At 38.4% G+C, this 20,916-nt stretch overlaps 1 protein-coding gene across 4 annotated transcripts in view; it reads left to right on the forward strand.

The window, feature by feature from the left end:
- Nucleotides 1–20,916, forward strand: part of GPAT3 (glycerol-3-phosphate acyltransferase 3) — a 100,131-nt gene that overhangs the window by 44,037 nt on the left and 35,178 nt on the right. For 3 of the 4 annotated variants that reach the window (XM_022599477.3, XM_022599476.3, XM_089912188.1), the window contains 7 exons: nt 555–648; nt 5,061–5,176; nt 6,257–6,312; nt 6,861–6,946; nt 7,812–7,940; nt 8,432–8,511; nt 12,520–13,754. In XM_022599477.3, the coding sequence (XP_022455185.1) occupies nt 555–648; nt 5,061–5,176; nt 6,257–6,312; nt 6,861–6,946; nt 7,812–7,940; nt 8,432–8,511; nt 12,520–12,631 (673 nt within the window). In that variant the 3' untranslated portion in view covers nt 12,632–13,754. Of the gene's footprint in view, nt 1–554; nt 649–5,060; nt 5,177–6,256; nt 6,313–6,860; nt 6,947–7,811; nt 7,941–8,431; nt 8,512–12,519; nt 13,755–20,916 lie in introns of those variants that run through there. The other variant, XM_089912189.1, reaches the window with a different exon arrangement.

Genomic DNA, 20,916 nt, shown 5'->3' on the forward strand with positions numbered 1-20,916 from the left:
ACCGCAGAGTCCAGGAGTTTTGACAGGGATTGGCTGGCTTGCAAAGCCTAAAGTATTTACTCTCTGGCCTGTGATAAGAAGAGTTTGCCAACCTCTGTTTTAGGGGGATAGGAAGGAGGAAACTACAGTGAATTTACTCTGGATCATCCTGAAGCCACTGAAAGTGATACTTATGAAGATTGAAATAATGTGAAAATACTTATGGTAAAATAAGTAAAACTTACATATCACAAAGTTTATTAAAGTTATGGAATCTTTGTAATTCACTCTAATGTTTTAAAATTATTTTTTCATCATAAAAGGACAATATGATCATTACAGAAAAGTGATATAAATGTATGTAAAGGGAAAATCATGGGCCCCTCCTCCTATACTCTTAGCCCCCTCCCATCATACTGCCTGGAGACAACCTTTTTAAGATGAACCCGTATACTTTGAAACTTTATTTTTTTAGTGTACTTTTAAAAACAAAATAGTGTGAATTTCTACATGCTGTTCTGCAAAATAGTGCCCATTTTTCAAGATTTAGTATTAACCGTTGTTTGTAATTGCAGGCAGTACAGACCCCAGAAAGGAGGCATTTGTGTTGCCAACCATACTTCACCGATAGATGTTTTGATCTTGACAACGGATGGGTGCTATGCTATGGTAAGAACAACGCGTTGATATTTCAAGTAATTGCATGTGTTGTGGATTGTTCAAACTTTTGTTTTATTTTGGCACAAATTAGAAAGTTAGTTTTATATTAGAAAGTGATGGTGTTATACTATGTAAGTATTTAAGTTATCAATATTAATATATTTACATGAGGAATATATAGTGCAAGAAAAAGAAGGAAAACAGCCATTATATTTAAGGTAGTAAGAAATTAACTTAATGAAATGTAGACATACTTGAGCATGATTGGACTTTATAAAGTTGATACCATCTTGCTTGTAAAATCCCTGCAATGTTTAACAAGCAATAAAAAAAGTTTAAAAAAAAAAATCCCTGCAATGTTTAATGACACTTTGAGATGTTAAAGTCTTCCTCCTTAGAGCTGTACAAATCCCTCACCAGCCAATTAGTTCTGTCTCCCTTCAGGGAGTCATATGCAATTAAAGAAAAAAACCCTGTCCCTTTAATGAAGGTCAAGCAAGGAAGGCAGATATATATACCACATTGCCTTTCTCAGTTCTTGCCTACAGCCGCAAAAGAAAAGAAAAGGAAAAAAACCCATCAACGAACCACAAAGTCCACAGTAAAAATCAGACACCTCAAAAGACCTTTTTGTGGCATTTCTGGCATGTTTTCAATTCAAAGGGTGTTTTCTGTCACCCTGAAGAACTTGTCAAGATTTTCTTCCTCTCTTTTATGTATATGTCAAGTAAAATTTGGAGGATCACTAAAGATGTTCTTTCCTGCTGGTGGTAAATATGCCCTAAGCTGGTGTGTGAATAGAATAATGAGAGAGGAATCCTGGGGAATCTTCTTTTCATATCTCATGGTGGTGGCTTGGGCTTCAGAGAGAACAGGTGGATTTTATTTCACGTGTCAGCTCTAGTGACTGTTAGTCATGGTCTGGTATGCTTTCCTGGGAAGGCATTTGAAGGGAGCCATTATTTTATTTATTTATTTTGAGGTATAGTTGATGTACAGTATTATATAAGTTTCGGGTGTACAGCATAGTGATTCACAATTTTTAAACGTTATACTCCATTTATAGTTATTATAAAATATTGGCTATATTCCCTGTGCTGTACAACGTATCTCTGTAGCTTATTTATTTTCTACATAGTAGTTTGTACCTCTGAGTCCCCTCCTCCTATGACTGATACTCGTGGTCTGGTGTGCATTCCTGGAAAGGAAGGCATATGAAGGGAGCCACTGTTGATTTAAGTGTCTGCTGCAGATAGGCAAGTAGGGAGTGCTGGCATGTGTGTTGGTAGCTGACAATCTGTGGCTTATACAGTCATTGAGGGGGGTTTGAAGACCTTTGTAAAAGCTCCTAGCTCACTGCCAGATATTTAATCTAAGACACAAGTTCAGATATATAACTCTTGGGCAAACACATTTTAACACATTATTAAATTTCTCTAAGTTGTGGAGCTCTTTCTGAATTTAAGGAAGCTTTAACCACCACTCTGAAAAGACTTAATGGGAATTGGTAGTTCTTAACCTTTTTTAGGTTAGCAATCAGTTAATATTTATGTATCCTTTTATTAGAAAAACAACAACATACATTTGCATCATACAAACAAAATTTTGTGTATAATTTCAAGATGTTTATGGATCCCAGAAAGCCCATCCAGAGACGCCAGAAAGCCCGTCCAGAAACCCTCATGTTAACAATCCTGGATAGACCCCACCCATTTCTGGGTGTATATAATAATTCCTTGCATTTATGTGGACAAGCACGTTCACATCCATTGTGTTTGACCTTCCCTGTTAATCCAAAGGGGTTAGGGCTGAGATGTTGTAGTTGAGAAAGCAGAGGTTCAAGCGTCTTAACCAACTTGCCTAATCATGATTTTGTGTTTCTGATACAATATTCATTCCCTGTCCTGGTCAACAAGAGTTGAGTATAACTCATTTGTGACTGAAGGCCTCAGAATTTTGTTAGCATTTTCCATGCTTCTTGATCATATATAACTGCAATTACAGGTGCAGTATACAATTGTATAATTTACAGTATTAGCCAAGGCTTAGAAAAGCATAGAACCTGCGAACTTTCTGATGGGTTGAGTGATAGAAACCAAAAGCCAGTTGGATTTCTTTATTTATTTTTTTAGTTTTAATTTTTTAATTGTATTTGAGTACAATGTCATGTTAGTTCCAGGGGTGCAACATAGTGATTCAACACATATACATTATGAATTAATCACCACTATAAGTTTAGTAACCATCTGCCACCATATAAAGTTATTGCAACATTATTGACTATATTCTCTATGCTGTACATTACATACCATTACTTATTTATTTTATAATTGAAAGTTTGTACCTCTTAATCCTCTTCAACTATTTTGTCCCACAACCCCCTCCCCCCGTCTCCATCCTTTCTAAGCCAACCAGATTTAAATCAGAGGCAGCAGAGGGCAGAAGTGGGAGGAGCTGTACAGCTAACCTCCAGAGGTTGTATTTGTCCTCTTTTGGCTAAATATAAACTATACATCAAGATCTCTTCTTAGTGACTTGTCAGAGTTTTTTTTTTTTCTTCCTAAACAAAGCTCTCTACTTTTTTTTAAAATCTAGAAATATTTTCTAACTCAGAGAGAAATTGTAATAATAAGAATGTTGCATGGAACATCCATATGCCCTTTATCCACATATACCTGTTGGTAACATTTTGTGCCATGCTTTATTATTTACATTTTCATGTGCTGCTTTCTCTCTCTCTATGTAAAAATGTGTGTAAAATATTACTACTTTTATTATGTTTATATGTCATATTTATGTGTAATACTAATATAATATTAGAAATCTGAGTCTGTAACAATTCATTCAATTCATCAAGTTCTTTCTTAGTTTTCTGCAACCTATATTTATATCTCCCTTTTCTTCACAGTGAATACCCTTTTTCCCAACAATATCAACATGTTTACTCATTTTATCAATCCTATAATACATCTAAAATTGCTTCAGAATTGCTTCACCTGTTTTACTACAAAAAGAAAAATATGTTGTAAAAAGAATTCAGGGTATTTTGCATTTCTTGGAACCCCACCCAAGATGGAGCAGATGTGGTCAAATACTATCTTTGTAAATTTCTTAGATTTTTTTTTCCTCCCCCTTCCTTCAGTGTTCTTTTATTCATTTGAAATACAGTTGGGTTCATTTGTTTAAATTTACTTTCACTTTGCTAGTTGCATCCTTGTTGATTTATTTTTTAAATTTGTGAGACATTAATATGCTTTGAAATGTCAAAACTAGACAAAAAACTACACTCATAGAAGTCACTCCACCCATGTCCATTCTACCCCATTCCCTACTATCCTTGTAGGTTTCCAACTACATTGGTTTTGCGTATGTTTTCTTTTTGTAGAGGTAAACAAATACATGTGTATATTTCCCCTTCCATCTAACACAAAAAGTGGCATACTTTATTTGCTCTTTTGCAATTGCTTTTTTCACTTAACAGTATCTCCTAGAAATCACTCCTTATCAGTCATAGAGATCAACCTTATTCTTTTCCTAGCTGTATAGTACTCCATTGTGTGCATGTACCATGGTTTATTCATCTAAGTTCTTATGTTTGGACATTTAGGTATTTTCCAATATGTCGCAATTACAAATAATGCAGTTATAACTTTGTGCATATATATTTCCATTTTGTTGGAGCTATATCTTCAGGGTAAATTCCTAGAACTGGAATTATTGCGTTGAAGGATAAATGTATATGTAGTTTTGATAAATTTGCCAAATTTTCTGCTATGAGTGTTATAATCTCCTCATCCCAAGCAATGTGTGAGAGTGCCTGTTTCCCACAGCCTTGGCTCAGAGCGCATTGTCAAGCTTTTGAATCTTTGTTGATTTGAATGGTCAGAAATCGTATTTCAGTGTAGTTTTTTTTTTTTTTAATATTTATTTATTTATTTGGTAGTGCTGGGTCTTAGTTGCAGCAAGTGGGCTCCTTAGTTGCAGCACTTGGGCTCCTTAGTTGTCGCATGCGAACTCTTGGTTGAGGCATGCATGTGGGATCTAGTTCCCTGACCAGGGATCGAACCTGGGCCCCCTGCCTTGGGAACGTGAAGTCTTAACCACTGTGCCACCAGGGAAGTCCCTCAGTGTAGTTTTAATTTGTATTTCCCTTATCTTGACTGAGTTGAAAGACCTCTACTTTTTAAAGCTAGAGTAAAGCTAGTATAGCAACATAGCTTAAAATTCAAAGGCGCTACTAAAGAATACTTTGTGCTTATATTTGGCCAGTCATGTCCTTTGAACAGACTAAGAACTTCAATCAGTAGAAGAAGGCCAATCTTTTCTCTGAGTGGGGAATAGGAACTTACTGGTACTAAAAAGAAAAAAAGGCTTTCTTTGGACAGCTATGCCTTTGCATTTTTTTCTCATGGTCCTTCTAGGTTGGCCAGGTTCATGGTGGATTGATGGGAATTATTCAGAGAGCTATGGCCAAGGCTTGTCCACATGTCTGGTTTGAACGCTCAGAAATGAAGGACCGACACCTGGTTACTAAAAGGTAAGCAGCATCATTACACAGTATCCATTGGGGTAGCATAAAATCTTTCAAGCCTTGGTCTTCCTGCCAAAGAAGGCAGAGCAGTACTAAAGGTTAAAACTAAAACATATGGAGCTCTATTTGTGGTTGGCCTTTTCTGGTGAATCACCTGTCTTAACTAGATTTAAAAATTTTTGAATTCTGTAGTCATAGTGGGATACATGATGAGATTAGAAGGCCCATACATTTACATTGCCATGACTTAGATGTAGTTCAGTCACTGAATTTTTAAAGTTGAAAATTACTACCTTGAAGGTAATAATTGGTAACCATTGGCTGAATAAATAGATGGTGGATTAAGTGTTTGCTGAATGACCGTTATCACTTAAATCCATGTAGAGACAGACAGAGCTAATGCTATTTATGGAACAGGAGAAGGAACTCCTGGGGCTTGGGGTACAGTTGCTTACCAGAAACCTTTGTTTGGAAACAGCTTTTACCTGAGGCCTTTAACTGAAGGCACTCTGATCATTGCTGTAAAGATGAAGGTGGGCCATGCTTTTCTTTCTTTTTTTTTTTTTTTTTTTTTTTTTTGCTGTACGCGGGCCTCTCACTGTTGTGGCCTCTCCCACTGTGGGGCACAGGCTCCGGACGCGCAGGCTCAGCGGCCATGGCTCACGGGCCCGGCAGCTCCGCGGCATGTGGGATCTTCCCAGACCGGGGCACGAACCCGTGTCCCCTGCATCGGCAGGCGGACTCTCAACCACTGTGCCACCAAGGAAGCCCTGGGCCATGCTTTTAAAAGTAAAATGGAAAGTACCTGTTGAAATCTCTTTAAGGTTAGAAAACTGTTCCCCATCTTGAGATTACTGAGCAGCAGTATATACTCTGGCAGCTGTAATCTATCTCAGCTTTACCAACCTTTACACATTTTTTAGAAAGGGACCAACTTGAGTTTATTTTCTTTACTTGTATCTTATTTCTTTCCTCCTTATTGCTTTTCAAGTATATCTTTGTTAGTAGAGAGTAAAGAATACCAAAAAGTATTCCCACCTCTCTCTTTTTTATGGTATAATTTTGATCCTTTTTGTTTCTTCACAGACTAAGAGAACATATTGCTGATAAGAAAAAATTACCCATATTAATCTTTCCTGAAGGTAAGAAGGGACAGTGCTTATTACCAAGCTATAGTTGCTAACAAGTACCGAAAGTATATGAGGAATTGGATTGTTCTAGAATTGGCATTCTTAGTTCAGATCTATGCTGTCCTGTAGGGATGGGACGGCCTCTGAGCTAGTAATTCCCTGCTTTCTTTTGAGATCTGATGGAAGTCCTGGTACCTTTTTGACCTTAGAAGTTGTTTCTGGGTAATGAACTTAGAAAGGTATTGTCCATAACTTTTTAAAGTCCTTATTTTAAGATGTGCTGAAATTGTCACCTGTCATGAGGAAATTGTATCTTTAGAGTAGCCAATAATAAAGTAAAAGTTCGTTATTAAACCTGCTTAGAACTGTCGAATTACTACTACTTAAGCAGGAATTGATTTGTAAAATGATAATAAAATATCTGTAATATTTTTTTCTTTTTAAAAAAAATCTGTAATTTGATATGACTTGAATATTTTAAATTATTTTATATCAAAATGATTCATTTTAAAAATGACTGCTTTAAAAAATATTCACCCTCTACTCCCATTTCCTTATAGGAACTTGCATCAACAATACTTCAGTCATGATGTTTAAAAAGGGAAGCTTTGAAATTGGAGGAACCATATATCCAGTTGCCATTAAGGTAAAACACCCTCACCCCCCCAAAAGAGGGCAGTGACTTGGTAATGTCATTTTGATATAATTTCAAACTTAAAATTTGCAAGAATAAGGAATACTTGTGGACTCTTTACTCAGATTGACCAATTGCCCCATTTGCTTGATCACTTTTTCTCTCTACTGAGTTATGTATATAGATATGTGGGGTGGTACTGTGTGCCAGGCCAGTGTCTGAGTACTGAGGATGCCGTGATAAGCAAAACAGATACTGTTCCTTCTTTCACCCACCTTCCAGTTAAGTGGGAAGACAGATATTTAAGAGTCATGTCAATAACCCTCCTGTATCAGTGCTCTCTGGCTCTAGTCAGGTGAGTTATATGGCCTGGTTTGCTCTTTGGGTTTTTTGTTTGTTTGTTTGTTTTTTAAATTTTTAATGGAGTGTAGTTTTTTAAATTGTTCTTTTAATTTTTATTGGAGTATAGTTGATTTACAATGTTGTGTTAGTTTCAGGTGTATAGCAAAGTGAATCAGTTATACAAATACACATATCCACTCTTTTTTAGATTCCTTTCCCATATAGGTCATTACAGAGTATTGAGTAGAGTTCCTGGTGCTATACAGTAGGTCCTTATTAGTTAACTCTTTTATATACAGTAGTGCATATGTGTCAACCCCAATCTTCCAATTTCTCTCTCCCCCTCTTACCCCCTGGTAACCATAAATTTGTTTTCTACATCTAGTTTGCTCTTTGGATCCTTTCTGTCAAGTGAAGTAGCTTCTCTTTTTTGGGGGGTCTGATAGAGATGTTTGGCTTATCATCCATTGACATGGATAAGAGAAACTGCCACTTAATTCCTAACTGGAATGCATTTTCTTTTCTCTTTTCTCAGTATAATCCTCAGTTTGGTGATGCATTTTGGAACAGTAGTAAATACAACATGGTGAGCTACCTGCTTCGAATGATGACCAGCTGGGCAATTGTCTGTGATGTGTGGTACATGCCCCCCGTGACCAGAGAGGTATGCCATAGACAGCTGGTCTTTGGTGCTTTATCTAGTCAGATAAAGGCAAGAAAACCTTTACCTGAAAACCTGGGTGTCTGCCTTCCTCACATTAGCTACAGTTGGACTTTCTGCTTTCTCAGCATTAGTCATTAAAAAGTATATATACCTAGCTCCTTCAAAATCAAGCTGGTTTTATATTCAGAGACTCTTTTCCATAATAGTTTTTACAACTGCCATTGGTTTCTTGAACCTGCAGGTATTGTAGAATTTTGTATCTTGAATAAGGCTAATATAGAGCATAATAAACATATATACACGTGATAAAAATATTAAACAGTACATTTTCTTAATAGAACAAATGATATTTGCTATGATTCAGAATAGAGCATATTTGAGCTAAAATATGAATCTTATACTTTAAAACAAATCTAAATGATTGTGAGACATTTGAAAGCATTATTTGAAAACTCTGTCTTAAGAAAGTACTTGTGATTGTTTTTTTCTAGGAAGGAGAAGATGCAGTCCAGTTTGCTAACCGGGTTAAGTCTGCTATTGCCATACAAGGAGGGTTGACTGAGCTTCCCTGGTAAGAAATTTTTCAGAAGTACTATCACTTTTTTTTAAATTAAAAAAACTCAATTTTAATAATGTCATTTATTATGCTTGTTAGCTGGAGGTTTAGCTGACACTGACAGTGGCTTATACAGCATAACGATGGCTTAACTAAGATAGAATTTCATCTCCCATACATAAACATAGGCAGTCTAGACTGCTACAACAGCTCATTCTGTATTGGTCTACCATCCTTGGTGTGCTTCTACTTTATGGTCCAAGATGGCTGCTCCACCTCTACCCAGTGAGTACAGCAAAATGGCTAGCAGGGAAGAACTAAAACAAGAAGGACACATTCATGTCTTTAAGAGCACAGGCTGGAAGTTGGACAAGCCACTTCCACTTGTATCTGTTTGAACTGACACCTTGCTGCAAAGGAATCTGGGAAATGTAGTCTTTGTTCTGCATGGCCACGTGTCAAACTTTCACTGAAGAAGAAAGTGAGAATGGATTTGGAGGAATGGGCCCTGGGAGGCAAGGGGCAACTTACAGACTTGTTCATATTTAACTCCAGCTATAACTATATTAAAGAAAACTTAAAAACTTGACAGGAAATAAGCGAAATATTTTAGGTATGGATATCTATGGCTTCAGTTTTTTGTTTCTTTGAGCAAGATTGAATGTAGGTGGGAGTATTAGTCTGCTCAGGCTGCCATAACAAGCTACTATAGACTGGGTGGCTTAAACAACAGAAATTTATTTTGTCACAGTTCTGAAGGCTGGAAGTTCTCTGTTGTGTCTTTTTTAAAAAATTAATTAGTTAATTTATTTATTTTTGGCTGCGTTGGGTCTTCGTTGCTGCACACGGGCTTTTCTCTTTAGTTGCAGCGAGCGGGGGCTGCTCTTCGTTGCGGTGGCTTCTCTTGTTGCGGAGCATGGGCTCTAGGCGTGCGGGCTTCAGTAGTTGTGGCACATGGGCTCAGTAGTTTTGGCTCACGGGCTCTAGAGTACAGGCTCAGTAGTTGTGGCATGCGGGCTTAGTTGCTCCGCGGAATGTGGGATCCTCCCGGACCAGGGCTCGAACCCTTGTCCCCTGCATTGGCAGGCAGATTCTTAACCACTGTGCCACCAGGGAAGCCCTGGTGTGTCTTCTTATAAGGGTACTATTCCCATCTTGAGGGCCCAACCCTGATGACCTCATCGAAACCTAATTAGCTCCCAAAAGCTCCATCTCCAAATGCCATATTATTAGGAGTTAGGGCTTCAGTACATGAATATTGGGGGGCACACAAACATTTAGTCTGTATCAGTGAAGGTTATAATAGGAGATTGATTCTTACACACACACACAGACATAGGATTTGCAAACTGGCACAAAATAGTCCATACTTCAAGTCCTGTAAGTGTAATAAAGTCCTGCTGTCTTTTTGGTGTTTGAAAAATTCATCGGAGGCAATTTTGGCAATGTTGTAGGAGCAGGATGTGGCTCACCAAGTCAGACTGTCAGCCAGGCAACCAAAGCCTTCTGAACCCGCAGAGGAACATAGGACTGTTTAGGGATTAAGCCTCTGGAAGAAGGGCTGGCTAGATTCTTATATACCCTTTAATGCAAGGGTGGGGAATGTCTCTAAAATATTTTATCCATTCACATAGCTTGAACACAACTAATTTCACCTAGGAAAGCCTGTCTCTGGCATCTGTCATGCTAATGAACAAACTACTAATTTCTACAGTGAAAACCCATTTCTAAAATTCATTATGCTAATTAACAAAGCTTGGGAGGTTGATGGGAGATCAAGATAGCTGAAACCTTATAGTGGCACCTCTGGAGGGTGGCCTTCTGATTAAATGCCTAGTTGACCACTCTGGGAGTATGAGTTCTTGATTTAGGGCAACTCACTTTAGGGCCCTAAAGTCAAGACTAGGGTTAAGACAGGTTAAGACTAATATTTGTATTACACTCTCTAAACTGGAATATGTGAAACTAAATTGCAGACATCCTACCATCATGAAATGACAGGCTTACCAATGTCCTAGTTTAGGGGTGTCCTAGTGACCCATGTTCATATGTGTAATGGGCTTCCTCTTCCTTGTTCATTGTTTTCTACTCTTTATCCCCCTTCCTCTGAACCTGACATCCCAGCCCCGCTCCTGCCCTGAAGCCATTATAAAAAGCTTAGAGCTTTGGATCTATAGTCTCAGATACCAAGGAAAGGAAGAAACCCTTGTGAAACAAAAATAACCTAAGGGAGTTAGCTCCAGGACAGACTCCCAGTCAGATTGGCTTGAACGAAATGGCACACATGATCCTCAGAGTTTTAAAATTTCCTTTTATCAGGCCATCTGCAGTTTAATAATAAAAAGTTACTTTTAATTACCTGGCCTCTTCTTTAAAAAGAAAATAGGCTCACTGCCTTTCTAGATGTGTTTGTCATTTGGATATGAATTAACATGTCTAGATTTTTTTTCCCCCTAGATTAAATGAGAATTTAATTGTGTCATCTTAAAGTGGCTTTTATATATGGCTACTGCCCTCCTTAAGAGCTAAGATCTGCTGTCATTGCAAAGGGGAATTAGGTAAAACTTTAAAGTCTCTAGGGGTGGCAAGTCACAGCTGGGGTGCTCAGAGCAGCGTGAGGTTTACTGGAATGCTTGGGAGGGAGAATTGTGTAAAAATAATGTCAGGATGCTCAAGGACAAATGTTGCTGACTGTGAATTTTTATCTGTTTTGGCCTGGACCTCAGGAAAGGAGGAATGGCCTTTCTTCTGTCTCTCCCTCCCTTCCCTAGTTCTTACTATTCAGAATTCACAAAGATGCTCTGAATAGTTAGAGGCAGCTCATGTGGATAAAAGAGGCTCTTGTGGACAATTCTGGAGACCTAACGACAACTTATAACCTTATTTCATGGAAATTTCCTACAACTGACTCCCTGGAAGATTTGTGGACCGGAGTCTATTTTTAAGTTGAGGACCTCCTGGTGGGCCGTGTCTTAGTTTTGACTTCAGAGGCCAGGACATGGCAGTTGTCTCAGGCGGCCATCTGTTTGTAGGTCACTGTCTTCATGGCATTGAGTTCACTGGCTAACCTATGATCCATTCATCATCGTTAGAGAGCACTTGGTAAACATTCATGCTTAGCTGGGTTAAAATTAAACAGGCAGAGTATAAAGTAAGCAAGCTCTTGGTCCATGCTCTCCTAGGAGTTAAAATCTAAAATCTAAAACATGAGATTAGGAGAGAGAGAGTGGTCCTGACAGTCCAGTCCCCTTCCAGCTCTTCCAGCTTGTTGTTTCTTTGTGTTGTCTAAAGAAGGAAGTGCACACAGAATACTTATAACCCGGGCAGGTCTGTTTTCTCCACCCTGGAGAGAGTTCAAAGATTCACCGGCTCTGAATTAAGGAATGCTGCTTACATAGGCACTATTATTGGTTGAATGCAGTTTATGTTTTTGTTGCTTGTTTTATTTTGAGTCTGTTTTGGAATATGGAAGATTATAAGTACTTGAAATATAGTGGTTTGAATAAAAACATGACTTGTTAGACATAGGATTAGATTTGAGTAATGATGAACCCATTTCTCTTTAAGGAATTTATCCACACATACTCAGTATCCTCGCCATTTCTTGTGTGTTTATTTAAAATTTTCCATATGGCTTTCTAGTAAGATATAGGTCGATTTAGATTAAAAATACCTAGTACTTTACTTTCCTTGGGGAAAAAGATAGGTAAACAATCCTAGTTTTAATACAGTATCCAAATATTGAATATAGCAGCCCTAACTTATAAAAAGAAACTGAGCAGAGAGATTGTTTTATGTAAATCAAACATCAGAGAGATTGTTCCTGCCTTAAAGTAACACAGGTCTGATTGAGTGGCTGAGCAGAGATTGAAATCTGGTTCCTTCTGCTTCCAAATCCAGTGTTTTTTGCCTAATCGCTGACCAGCTGCTAAATGTCATGGCCCCATGCAGCATGTATTAATAGGTAACACTTTTAAATCGCTGCTGGGAGTATCTTTTATTTATTTGTCTTTCTGTTCTCAGGGATGGAGGGCTGAAGAGAGCCAAGGTGAAGGACACCTTTAAGGAAGAGCAGCAGAAGAATTACAGCAAGATGATTGTGGGCAATGGATCTCTCAACTCAGAATTAGACTGAATGCCACCCAGGCTTTCCAGAACTAGTCCTTAGAAATGGAATGTGGTGGATTATTTTTTTGAGGGGAGGGCGTGTTGTTTTGTTTTACCATTTTTGTTTTTTATTGTTAATCTTTTCTACCCAGTGATTGTCTCTACCTCTTGATGCCAGAGGCAGAACCCACGGTGCCCTTTTTGGCTTTTGTTGTTGTTATAGCATTAGCCTCATGAACTGTAAGGTAGTTTACTGAGTTTGAACAGATTCTCTTTTGTAAAATGATTATGTCATTGTAGATTGAATGAAATATTTGTACAGGAAAACGTGCTTCTAAAACACTTTGGGAACTCGTTGATATGGTAATTCTCAAGAAAATACCCCAAACTTTGTTCACGATTAGCTTTCTCACGCTCTTTCCTCCCACTCTCTTTAATCACTGAAACAGGGATTACACACCAGTTTGAGTTACTATCATGGTTTTGTTCTACTACAAGGTTGAAAAGAAAAATGGAAGACAGTATTTAGGAGAAAGGACAGCTTTGTGGCCACTTGATCTGAAAGTTGAAAGGAAATTAAATATTTTTTACTAGTGTGTTAGAAGAGACATCCTGTTTGGTGAGCTTTACCAAAGGAAAGTGAGTCCACATGACTATGTGTGCACACTTATCTGCAGGCAACTTGCAAATAAACATACGTTAGCCAGCAACTAGTGATAAAGTTTTTAGTTTTCCCGTTTGTTTACTATAGGTACATACCTAAGGCCTCTCCCATCTACTGATTTGTTTGATCTTGTAACTAAACACATTTCAGATAGGAGGAGCCTTTGACAAAACCACAGAACACACTGAGTGTCTTCAGCGGGGGTAGGAGTGAGTGAAGTGTGTGGCACTGTCCTTCCTCCTCCACCCCTTTGTCCTTTATTTCAGAACTTTCCCAGTTCCTTAAACAGGAAAATAAGTGGTAAAATTACCTTTTGGAAACTGAGCCTTAAGTTTTTTAAAGGGGAAAATATGTGTTTCCCGACTCCACAGAATAAGCAATGTTGATAGCAATCTAGTGCAATCAGAGTGTTATTCCTCTTCTGGTAGCCATGTACAAAATGTGACACTGTCTTACGGTGAATATAAATAAATTCTATATTTCTAAATGTCTGTTGCATTATTTTCCCTGCACCTCTACCCTCTTACCCTCTTCTGATTTTGAGTAAGTTAAATTCTTTTCCATTACAAACAAGGATTGTTTGTTTTTCATTTCAATGACAGAGTTAGATTTTCTGGGGCTGGAACATCTGGGAAATGAGAAACATGAACCGCTGGTTTTGGTGTGTTTTTTCTTTTTTTTTTTTAGCCTAGTTGTCTGGACTCTGACCCTTGGATTCCGTTCTTTTGCAGGTGAACTCAGGCAACTCTCTCTTAACTGACTCTAGGTAGGCCTGCCCCAACGCTATCAGTGTGTATTCTTCTTATCAAGCTATAGGAGTTTGATCCCAAGGGAAGATTTGTGGAACAGTTGACCATCTTGGTCAGCTACCCTTCTCTTCTCACTTCCTCCCATCTTTTCCCTTTGTTCTTGCTTTAACCTTTGCCCCCACCCAAAACAAACAAAAACTCTCCTGAGGGTGAGCTTGACCGAAAATCAGCAAATCCAAATATGTATGTTGGGGTGACTCTTCATCTTATTTGTTTTTTCTCAGAAGATTTCCTTTTCCGTTTTCCTTTTCATATTCAATATAGCTTGAATTAATAAATCCATTTTATTAATTGGGTCAGTTCTCAGAAAAGCTGATAGAACAACTAACAGCTGTTTTGTTTGGACACTGATAATATGTATCTTTCCAAGGGCACTGTGAAAGTAATAATGCTGTCATGTATTCACTAGAAAATCTAATGGTATTTTAATCAGAACCTTCTTGTAGGTAGTTTTCAGGTTGTTTTAGGAATTACAGTGTTACTGAAAACATGTTTTTAGAAAGCAAATACTGCTCAGATTTAGTTTATACTCCTTCTTTGGACTTGCCTTCCCTAATATTATTTTATACTCACTTTAGAAATATTGTGCCCGAAATATTGTGTGTATTCCTGAGTCTTCTGTAACTGTATTGGGATATCAAGGGTATGCAGGATTTGGTAGAAAAATCCCATTAGATAAGAACTTTCATCTAACCCTTGTACAGATTCATTCACTGAGCCTTGAGGTTACCTTTTTTTAGTCCTACCCTTTGTCTTGGTGACATTTATAGACATTGAGTTTCAAGAATGCCAAGGGTTTCTGAAATGTCCTGGCACATTCCGGGACTGGAAGAGCAGCCATGTCTGAATCAGCAAATACACTCAGAGTGTAGGGGGAATAGTCCCAGATCACAGCCTGGGACAAAGAACAGTGGCAAAGAAAGTTTTCTTGTATAAGCAGACTTTCCAAGGCCAACTCAACTTTGTCTTAGTGATTTGCCGTTATCCCCTCGGTGCACATGCTGCGTTTGGGTTGTTCTGTTGATACCTGCAAATATATGATAAGGGCTATTGGTTTCTCGTGACTACAGAAAAGTTACTGTGGTCATGAGGGCTGCCTCTTGACCAGAGTTGCTCTCAGTCGTTGTTTCTGAAATATGGTACTTTCTTAAACGTGGTACTGCAGATCTAACCTGCTTCTTGCTGGGTCTGAGTAGCTTGTGCTGGGAGGCTGGCGGGGAGGATGGGATCTAGGATTGGTACCGAAAACTAGGGGCCCTATTAGGAACTTGACAAAAGCTATATGATTGCTTTTGTCTTTTTTTAACACTGGTTTCTAGCCAATTGATGCTACTGGTGTTTGATGTTTTTTTGGAGTAATGGTTAAGATGAGATAAAGAGTCATAAAGACATTTTCTAATTGTGGCTCTAGCACTCATCAGCTTTTTCAGCCTTTGACAACTTACTTCTCTGATTCTCGCTTGTCTTCTTTCTATTTATTGTGAAATTCTAGAACACACACAAATGTATATGAAGGTGTGCAGGTACACTTTAAGGGCAGTGATAAAAATAGATACCTGCATGCTTGTTACCAGGCCAATAAGTAGAAAATGACTGGATCCTGGAAGGTATGAAAAAGTCACAAACTGTTATTCCATTTACAGTCAATGGACAGTAGGGTTCCTTTTAGCTTATTGTAAATATGCTTGCATATCTCTTTTTAGGTATGCTCAAGAGTTTCCCTAGTTGTTTGTATAGTAGGAATTAAGGCTGCTCCAGGATAGGGTATGAGCATTTCACCTTTAGCATAGAAGCAGCCAAACATTTCCAAAGAGCTTGTGCCATTTTACACAACCTAGCAGCAGCGTATGAGAGCAACACTTACATTTAGTGTAATAACATATTTGGATTCATTTTTCATCTTGTTTTGTGCTTTCCCTTTCTTCCATTTTTAAAAATCTCTCTCTTCTTCTTGCCCTCTACTGGATTTATTACTTTATCCATTTTCTCTACTTAAATTGGAGTCTAATGGTCTTAATTTGTTTTTATTCTGTGGTTACTTTATAAATTTCAACTTGCATACTTATCAAAGTCTAAAATTGATCACTATCCTTATACTCCTGAATAATACAAGGACCTTGACTTCCAGTCATTCATTCCTCCTGCCAATTTATATGATATTATGCATTTTAATTACTTATATAATCCCACAAAATATCGTAGTCGTTGTCATCATCACTTTGGTTATTTTATATAGTCAGCGTTTACCCACACGTTGACCACTTTCTTTCTTATTCCTTACCTCTTTTATCTCAATCCTTCCATCTGGGATCACGTTCCTTATTGAGAGTCTGCTGGTGGCAAATTCAGTTTTTGTTTTCTGAAAGTTTATTTATTTTGTACACCTTCTTGAAAGTTGTTGCTGGTTATAGAAGTTTATGTTTATATCAACAGTTATTTTTCTCTAAACACATTAAGGGTCATTCCATAGTTTCTATTGAGAAGTCAGCTACCAGGCATAAATATTACTTCTTTGAAGGTAATATTTCTTTGAGTGTATTTAAGATTATTTGTTTTTGTTATTTTACCACTTCGCTATGATGTATCTAGGTGTGGATTTCTTGTTATTTATCTTGCTTGTGACTTGTTGGTTTCTCATCTGTGGTTTAGTATTTTTCATCAATTTTCAGTTATCCCTTTCAATAATGTCTTTTTCCCGTTTGCCCTCTCCTGTCTTTCTAGAAGTCTGCTTAAACAAATATTAGACTTTCTCACTGTATCCTACCTGTCTCTTAATCTCCTTTTTATATTTTCTATTTCTTTGCCTCTAGCTAGACTTCTTTCTGGACAATCTTATGATTGTACCATTTCAAAAATTCTTCAGTTCTAATCTACTGTTCTGTCCCATCATTGAGTCTTTAATTTCAGTTTTTATATATCTCATTTCTATGAGTTATATTTGATTTTTTTTTCCTAAATTGAAGTACAGTTGATTTACAATGTGTTAGTTTCAGGTGTATAGCAAAGTGATTCAGTTATTCATATATTGGGTTGGCTATAACATCTTACAGAAAAACCCAAATGAACTTTTTGGCCAACCCAGTATAGCTATATACATATAGATAGCTATCTATTTCAGATTCCTTTCCATTACAGGTTATTATAAGATATTGAATATAGTTCCCTGAGTATTTGATTCTTTTTCAAAAGTGCTTACTCTTCAATAAGTTTTGAAGCATCTTACGTGTATTGATTTTATATGTTTTTCCTACTATTCCAAAGTCTTCGATCTTTTGCGAGTCTGAGTCTTTTTATCCCCCTGTGGCTTCTCATTGATGGAGTCATTTCTTTGTGTGGTTAGAGAATTTTTATGATGATGTCATCTTTGGAATTTTATCTGCCTTCAGGCCTTTAGATCAGGGATCAGCAGCCTACAGCCCATAGGCTAAATCCTGTGCTCTGCCTGTTTCCGTAAGATTTTATTGAAGACAGCCACGCTTATTTGCTCACTCACTGTCTGTGTCTGCTTCTGCGCTACAGCTGCAGAGTTAAGTAGTTGCAACAGTGACTGGATGGCCCACAAAGCCTAAACTATTCACCCTCTGGCCCTTCACCTGGAATAGTTTGCCTACCCCTGCTCTAGGGCACAGTCGACCCAGGACCACTTTAATTTACTGGCTTGAGATTTATTGAACCATGTAAATAGTGAGAATTTAGCCTGTAAACCCAAATGAGGCCATCTGGTGGCTTTGAATTCTCTGCATAATGTTTTTGAGATTCTTCCATGTTGTTATGTTTATAAGTAGTTTTTGCCTTTTAATTGCCAAGTGGTTTTAAATCCTTAGGGGGAATTATTTTTCCCTTTCACTTAGCACTAAGGTTTGACACAGACAATTTATCAGGCTGGCATCTGGGAGTGAGGGATGGATGATTTCTACTTTCTTCTTACTTAAAGGGTGTAGCCCTTTGAGATCCCACCCTTCAGAGAAGGGTTTCTAGTTAGACTTCCCACCTTGGGCTGGCCTTCAACTTTGTCTCTTGTCCCTTAGGTCCTTGAGGCTCTGGAAGCCACTGCTGAAGTTTGCTTGGCTCAGCCAACACCCTCAAGGTGAAAGCCAACAGCTGGCCTCTCTGCTCTGCTTATCTACTGGGATAACCTATCTTCCTTCAGTCTTTGGCTTGAGTGGTCATAACCCTCTTGCTAGTTTATGGAAGCCATCAAAATAATTGTCTTTTATCATATAGAAAGAGGGTGTGTACATGTTGGTAGAAATAAAAGTTCTAGAAAGCAACAACTTTCAAAAGAAATATAGTTTCTCTGAGTCATTATTTTAATATAAAGAACAAAAATACTTCTTTAGAATTATAACTTAATTTGAAAATTAAATACTCTGCTGAAGGCTTTTTATAAGTTGAAGCGATATACAGGAAGATATGGACCAACACAGGGAAAGTTATGAGGTTTTTAGCATCCATACTGCTAAAACCTAACAACATGAAGGCAGCTGAAAGCAGGTGCAGTGGTATTTTCTGCATATTTGGGTGACTGGCAAGTTCTCTGACTGCCCATGTTACAGCCTGGGCTGGGGTCCCATCAAAGCCTTTGATGGCCCTTCATGGGAGTCAAAAATCCCCATTATGGGTGCCCCCTACTGTTGTAGGAAGCATATAGCAGTTCTGGCTACTTGTTGGCCTCTTGGCTCTATGTCTGGAAAAGATGCCCAAGATAGCTTTGAAAATAGAGTATTTATACTCTGTCTTGGTGAACTAAAATATTTTGAATCCCTTTGAGCTCTAAGCTATGATTAGGGTGTGAGATGCCTGGAAGACCGAGACCAAAGAGTCAGTCTCTTCACAAGGTGAAATATGATACTCATTACTATTAAAAATAAGTGAATTTAATTTTTTTTGAGTAGAGTTGAAAATTGTGTCCCTTGACTTAAGTTCTTGCCAATTGTAAAAATCAACTGGGAACGAAAGCGTTCTTGGGAAAGCATTCACATTACTGTTTCTCAAGCTTTATAAAGTAAAACACCTGTATTTGGTGACTGCTATGTGTGGCTGCTCTGGGTCTGGGGACACAGCAATGACAAAGGAAGACAAAGTTGATGGGCTTACGGAAATCCACTAAAGCAGGTGGAAAACAAAAAAAATCAAGAAACATGTTTGGACAAAACCATCACAAGGAATTCAGAGTGATCTTTTTTTTTTATATATAAGCCTGGGATAGTAAATGCCTAAGCGTTCTGTAGAAGGAGCTTACAGGAAAGTATACTTCTCTTACAGCTAGAGTATAGCATCAGTGCAATCGAGCTCTGTGACTGGGAGAAGGGGGGGCCCTAATCTCTATGGAATGCACACCTGACAGTGCTCATTGCTGAGCAGACGGAAGGTTTGACCTTGGTTAAAGCTTGCTTATTATAGCAACCATCTGCTGACACAGGCAGCCCTGACATCTGGTTGTTACTAAATCAGGCACAAGTGAAAGAGTTCCAAACTTCCTAACTGGAAGGAATTTTCAGCGCTGATTGTTTAAAGCAGGTTCTGAAATTGTTCCTGAAGAGCCAGAATTTTGTTCAGGATGGGGCAGAGGAAGGACTTATTCAGCAGGTTCTACAGTAATTTGGTTAACCAGTAGAGTGACGAATGAGATGCTGTAGCTTCGCCCAATAAATCCGTTGGTTTAATACCTCTCTTTTGAAAATGCTTCTATTAAACAGTGATTTTGTTTAGATATTTAACACATACTTTATGAAATGCATATGATGATTCACTCTGCTGGTACTGAGGCTCTGTGCTGCCCAAGACAGCAATCCACACTGCAGGAACTTAGAATCTGGACCTGAAGACGAACACCACTAACCACAAGAGGAAGTGGCAAGGCAAGGCCTTTTTTTTTTTTTTTCTGGCCCAGGAGCAAAATGCTGTGGAGTCTGAAGAAGTGGTTAATGCAGGGGATGAAAGGGGGTGTGGAAGGGAGGATATTTGAGCAGCGAGCTACAGAGGGTGAGTAAGTGCTCTCTGATGAAATTAGGGAAAATGCAGGTGACTGGATTCCTCGTTCTGCATGTGCACCTACATGCACCACACCCTCCCTTCCCCCTGCCCAAACAAAACAAAAAATTCAATAGGAGAGGGTTGTTTATAACCACAGAATTGTTTGCCTCTGAAACGTTTCCTTTTCTTATTTTTGGAGCCATTTATTCTTTCTCACCGTTACTACCTGAGCCCAAGCAGTCATCGTCTTTCACCTGGGCTACAGTAAGAATCTTCCAACTGATTAATCTGCCTCTGCTCGTCTCTCCAAAATAGTCTATTTGATGAACTGCAGCTGGTCTGATCCTTTAGCATCATAATCGAATCATGTCACTTCCCCCTGAAATGAGTCCTGTGGGTCCTTCCTCCATGGACGTTCTCTGGCCCCTGCACAGGCTCTGACACCTGCTCTGGTCCACCGCAGGCTTCCCGCCACCAGCATGGGGCCCACCTTACTCTGCACCACTGTGGCTTTACGACTGAAGGGTTCAGGAAAGGGAGAAGCAGAGAAAGGGGAAGTAGAAGAGCCATTCCCATCTTTCTGAATTTTGGGACGGTGGGGGGTTGCTTAGTGGTTGCATATTGTATCGTTTTTCAACCTTTACTTTCAATCTTACATGTTTCTTTAAATTACACATACATAAGTATACATATTTCATGTCTCTTTAAATAACTGGGTGACTTTCCTGGATAAATTCTAATTTGGCTTTAATGAGCAAAGAATATTAAAGATGTTTTAGGACTATGCTTTCTTTTGAAAACTGAGGTCTGATACTACCGCGATGCAGAGGGTAAATGTTATTACTTTTACCCGTATTCTTTCCT

Source organism: Delphinapterus leucas, chromosome 5, assembly GCF_059928025.1.
Source record: "Delphinapterus leucas isolate spDelLeu-1000000601 "Yukka" chromosome 5, BTC_Dleu_Yukka2, whole genome shotgun sequence".
Taxonomy (NCBI): domain Eukaryota; kingdom Metazoa; phylum Chordata; class Mammalia; order Artiodactyla; family Monodontidae; genus Delphinapterus; species Delphinapterus leucas.